This window comes from Carlito syrichta, unplaced genomic scaffold (assembly GCF_000164805.1).
Source record: "Carlito syrichta isolate Samal-C Ts95f unplaced genomic scaffold, Tarsius_syrichta-2.0.1 Scaffold308154, whole genome shotgun sequence".
In the NCBI taxonomy this organism is placed as follows: domain Eukaryota; kingdom Metazoa; phylum Chordata; class Mammalia; order Primates; family Tarsiidae; genus Carlito; species Carlito syrichta.
Window position 1 is genome coordinate 289,246 of NW_007252250.1, and position 5,655 is coordinate 294,900.

At 53.4% G+C, this 5,655-nt stretch overlaps 1 protein-coding gene across 1 annotated transcript in view; it reads right to left on the minus strand.

Annotated features, from left to right (window-relative positions):
- Positions 1–3,246, minus strand: part of HSPBP1 (HSPA (Hsp70) binding protein 1) — a 20,056-nt gene extending 16,810 nt beyond the window's left edge. Inside the window, exons 1-2 of the mRNA XM_008065091.2 lie at positions 3,110–3,246; positions 2,494–2,798 (exon numbers count right to left, since the gene is read on the minus strand). Of these exons, the coding sequence (XP_008063282.1) occupies positions 2,494–2,709 (216 nt within the window). The 5' untranslated portion in view covers positions 2,710–2,798; positions 3,110–3,246. The remainder of the gene's footprint in view (positions 1–2,493; positions 2,799–3,109) is intronic.
- Positions 3,247–5,655: the final 2,409 nt, after the last annotated feature.

Sequence of the window (5,655 nt, forward strand, 5' to 3'; positions counted from 1 at the left end):
AAAAAAAAAAAAAAAAAGAAAGCAGGAGCCTGGCAGATGGCTGGGAAAGAGTGTTCCAGGCAGAGGGAAGAGCTACGAGGTATGGCAGGAGCAGAGAAACGAGGGAGAAGGGATGGGCAGAGGGCACATCACATCAGGGCTTGGAGACTGCTAGAGAGATGTAGGCTCCCTCTGAATGAGGTGGGGAGCCACCGGGGCTCTGAGCAGAGCGGTGGTGACATGTCCATCACTGTTGAGAACATCCTGCGGGGAGGCGAGGGCAGTTCAGGATGCTAAGGCCATGGTGGGGCAGGAGAGAGGGTGGTGTGGACCTGGGGGAAGGAGGGATGGGGAAAAGTGGTCAGACCTGGGCCTTATCATAAGAAGATAGCCAATATGATTTACTGAGACATGGGGTGAAGAGAAAGAGGGAGCCAAGGATGACTCCAAGGTTTCTTTCTATCTGCTTTTTGTTTTGTTTTGCTGTTTTTTTGAGCTGGGGTCTCCCCAGGCTGGAGTGCAGTGGCATGATCACAGCTCACGGCAGCCTTCACATCCTGGGCTCAGACGATCTTTCCGCCTCAGCCTCCCAAATAGCTGGAACCACAGGCACGTGCCACCATATCTGGCTGATTTTTTTTTTTGGAGCGATGAGGTCTTGCTATGTTGCCCAGTCTGGTATTGAACTCCGGGGCTCAAGTGATCCTCTCGTCTTGGGCCCCCAATGTGCTGGGATTACAGGTGTGAGGCACCTCACCCAGCAAACTCTAAAGTTTCTGTCTTGAGGAACCAGAAGGAGCTGGGGAAGATGGAAAAAAAGCAGAAGTGGGAGGAGTCGAGATTAGACAGACCTCTTTGGGAATGTGTTCACCCTGAGGGATCTACTGCACAGCCAAAGTACTATACTGAGTAGGCTGCCTGAAGTTCAGAGCAGAGGCCCAGCCTAGACCAGGACATCTCAACCTTAGTTCTGCTGTCTCTTGAGCGGGTTAGTTCTTTGGTGTGGGGGCCATCCTGTGTACTACAGCGTGTTAAATAGCATGCCAGGCTCCATCCACTGGATGCCAGTATTACCCGCCCCTCAGCTGTGACACCCAATATCTCTACACATTGCCAACTGTCCCTTGGGAAAAACTGGACCCAGCGGAGAACTACTGGCCTAGAGATGTCAATTTGAGACTTGCCAGGGTACAGCCTCAACACAAGAAGAAATCACCTTAAGAGAAGTAAATGTGAATGAGAGAAGAGACCCAAGGACTGAGTTCTGGTGCTCTCCATCATTGAGAACTGCAGAATGAGGAAGAACTCACAGAGAACACAGGGGCCGGCTGGTGAGTAAGGATGAAAACCAGGAGCCTGTGGTGTCCCATAAGCCAAATGAAGACAGAGACTCAAGGAGGAGGGAGGTCAGACACAGTGGCTGACACCTGTCATCACAGCACTTTGGGAGGCTGAGGCAGGACAATCGCTTGAGCCCAGGCGTTCAAGACCAGCCTGGGCAACTTGGTGAGACCCCATCGCTAAGAACATACACACATAAATAAATATATATTTAAAAACAAATAAAGGAGGGGAGAGTAAGGAAATGATATTAGTGCAAATGAGATGAGAGATAAGAAATGACCACTGGGTTTTTTTGTTTTTTTTTTTTTAGCCAGGCCCTGTGTTAAATACTCTTTTTTTGGAAAGGGGGATTTATTGAGAGGACAGAAAAGCTGCCACAGTTGGAGGGGACCTGAGGGGGTTCCCTGTTAATACTCTTAAGAGGGCTCGTTAGTCACTGTCCTGAATAAATTTGGGCTATTTAATGTTTTTCTGCCTGTTTCCTGCCTCACTGTCATAAAGGTTCAATGTCATCATGTCTGTAAGTGGATTACTCGCACAATGTTCTGTATACAGCAATTGTCAACTAAACATCACATATAATAGATATTATGAATACTAATCTTCAGAACAACTCTAAGGTAAATATTGTTATCCCCACTTCACAGATCAGAAAGTTGAGGCACAGAAAGGTTGTGACTTGCCCAAGGTCACACAGTCAGCCATCTGCAAAGCCTGAAGTCAAACCCACGCAGTCTGTCTACAGAGCCCATGCTCTTTATGAAAGCAGGCTGCTGCCTCCAGAAGCGCTGCCCGTATGCCAGGCGCTGTGCGCAGCCCTACTTAGACTAGAAGCTCTGAACAGCCCTGTGAAGTCCTGTTATTATCACAAACTCCATCAGTTTGCAAATGAAGACCTTGAGGCTCAGAAAGACTAAGTAGTAGACCCAAGGTCACACAGCTGGACAATGCTGAATCCAGGTCCGTCTGGCTCCGGAGAGGATGCGTCCCCCACTCCCGAGATCTGACCTTCAGCCTACGATGGCCCCTTCTAGCCCAAATGTCTCCATGCCTCCCACCTGGACGCCTGTCTCCCACCCAAGGAGACCCGACAGCTCGCCAAGTCACACTTCCCGACACCTCTGTCTCCCCAGGTCCCTCACCCCAGCTTCTTGGGTCCCCATCCTTTACCTCCTCACTCATGGGTTCTGGAGGAGGGTCTGGCTCCTCGGAGCCCGCAGTGATGGCCATCTGCAGCAGGCCTTGGAGGTTGCGTGGGGGCCTGGGATTGCCTGAGCCCCCCGCTGAGGATGAGGAGCCGCCGCCGCCGCCCCCTGAGGAGCATCCCTGGGAGGCCGGGGGCAGTGCCAGGGGGAGGCGGCTGCCCCTTGAGCCTTCGTCCGCCATGGTCGTTCGTGAAGAAAGAAGGTGTTACAGGGAAAAGATGGTCACCGTGGAGGCCGCTCTGGCGTCCTGACTGGTCGACTCCTGAGGGTCTGCTGAGAAGGTGGCGTTTTAGAGGAGCTCGGCGCGCCCCCATGATCCCAGACCACTGTGCCCGCACCCCGCTTCACTGCACACCAACAAGACCCTTCCCCAAAGTCAAAAGCCCCTCCTTCCTCCCTAGCAAGAGGCCCCACCCACCCTCCCTGGCAGCAAACCCCACTCCTCCATCGCCACTGCGTTCTCGTCTCTTAGCAACCCCACTGCCCCGCCTCCATAGCAACAACCCCTCCCTTTGGTCTCCTTAGCAACAAGCCTCCTTTCTGCTCTCCGACGAGGGGCTCCGGAGCGGGGCGGATCTCACCTCTCCGGATCCCCGAACCGCCGGCTCCTAAAGACAAAGTCGCCCGCACCTGACTCCGCTGGACGCCGCCATCTTGGCCGGAAATGCGCGCCGTCTCACCCGGAAGTGCCCGCCGCACCCACCCAACTTTGGGCCGTAGATAGGGCTGAGGCCGAGTGCCCGGTTCTTATGCCCCTCCCACCCAGCCGCCCACGGGGCCTCCCTGGACTCACTCGGCCCCGCCCCTTCGAGCCAGGCCCCGCCTTTGCTCCCGGCCCTGCCCTCACTCAGGCCCCGCCCCTTACGGCACGCGCTGTTCTAAGCCCCGCCCCCCAGCCTGGTTCCAGCACCTACCTTAACGAGCCCCGCCTTCTCACTCTTAGTGCAAGTTCCACCCCCGACATAGGCCCGCCCCCATGTCTGGTCCCACCCCTTCCGACTCTCCCTCACCTATGTTCCCCATCCCTGTTCTAGACCTTTCGGCCTCTCCCAATTAAGCCCCGCCTCTTTCCTATGCCCCGCCCCCGTGCCCGGCATGCTCTCCCGTTAGGCCCCGCCTTTTAGAAGGCCCCGCCCACTGCGTTGCTGCTGATCACGCCGGTACCTCACCCTTGGCCTTGACCCCCAAATCTGATCTTCCTCTCCACCGGGGCACCGCCCCAACTTCTACTGGAGCCCCGGGGTCTCACCCCTAACGGCTGACGCATGCAGTCTTAAGCCCATCCCCACCCCTCTCTGGGCCTCAGTTTCCCCAACAGTCAAATGTGGCTGCCATGGGGACCCCTTATCACCCAGCCTCTGCCGCCTGGACTCTTCCTGTGTCCTGTCAGGTGGAGAGCAGGACCTCCTCCAGAGCAGGACATCCTCCAGAGCTGGAGCCTGGAAGCTTTTGCCCCGAGCCTTTCGGCATTCAGAGCACCAAGGAGCGGAGTTGTTAGGGAGGCCTGAGGCCTCTGTGCACCGGATTTGGGGCTCAGGTCTGGCAGCGTGCTGGTGCGGGCCTGGTCTGTGGAGGCCTTGGACTGGGCTTAAAGAAATGCATCCTGGTCCTCGATAGGAAGCCCTTTCCCTCAGGGAAAAGGTTGTGCTTAACTTGTGGTGGGCCCACAGTCATGAATGTAGCCAGCGCCTACTGGGTTTGGTTGTGCAGGGGGTATTTTGGGCAGAATTGGGAAGATCAGATAGGCTGTGTGTGTGTGTGTGTGTGTGTGTGTGTGTGTGTGTGTGTGTAAGCGTGTGTGTGGTGTTTGTAGCACTGTGTGGTCCGACGGATCAGGTCTAGGCCTGTAGATACCCTATTATATTAGCTTCCTTTTGCTGCTGTTGAATTACTGAAAACATGGGGACTTAAAATAGCTAATGTTGACCAGGAATAGTGACTCATGCCTGTAATCCTAGCACTTTGGGAGGCCGACGTGGGAGGATTGCTGGAGTCCAGGAGTTTGAGGTCAGCCTGGGCAAATAGCAAGACCTCATCTCTGCAAAAAATAAAATAAAATAAATTAGCCTGGCATGGTGGCACGCGCCAGTAGTCCCAGCTACTCGGGAGGCTAAGGTGGAAGGATTGCCTGAACCCATGAGGTCGAGGCTGTGATGAGCTGTGGTCATGCCACTGCATTCCAGCCTGGGCAACAGCATAAGACCCCTACTCAAAACAACGACAACAACAAAAACACACACTTATTATCTTGCAGTGCCGGAGGGCAGCAGTCCAAGATGGATCTCGGAGGGCAGAAGTCCAAGATGGATCTCACTGGGCTAACATCAAGGTGTCAGCAGGATTGCATTCCTTCTAGCCTCTAGGGAAGAATGTGCTTTCCTTGCCTCACCCCATTTAGAGGCCACCCTCACTCCTTGGTTTGTGGCCACAGCCTTCTGACCTCTTGTTTCCGTGTGATCACCTCCTCCACTGACATTGCCCTCCTGCATCCTTCTCACAAGGACCCTTGTGATTACATGGAGTTCACCCAAGTCACCAGGATAATCTCCCCATCTCAAGATCCTTAAATCAATCATTTATATAATTATGTACTATCATTTATATAATGCCATATAATGTAACATATGAGGGGCCCCTGCAAAAAACAAAAAAGCAAAATTATTTTTGGAGGGCGGCCCCTTGTAGTACGGGCTTCCTTCAAAGGTAAAAGTTCTAGGAACCCATCGACAACAGTGTACCAGCTAGCACTGATGTGAGAGGCTGTGTTCGGTTTAGGTAAATTTTTTTTTTTTTTTTTTGGAGATTCTTTTTTTTTTTTTTGAGTTGGAGTCTCACTCTGTCGCCCAGACTGGAGTGCAGTGGCCGCTCCCGGCCACTGCAGCCTTGCCTGCTGGGCTCTGGCGATCCTTCCGCTTCAGCCTTCCAAGTAGCCACCCAGCCCGGCTTTTTGGAGATTCTTTCAACACGTTTGTCCATTTCATGATGAGTGATTTATGAGCGTACCTGCCCACACCACGCGGAATATTAAGCAGTTTTTGACCAAAAACAGCATGACCCCCGTGCCCCACCCTCCCTATTTACCCAATCTTGCCCTGAATGCCTTTTTTTTTTTTTTTTTTTTTTTTTT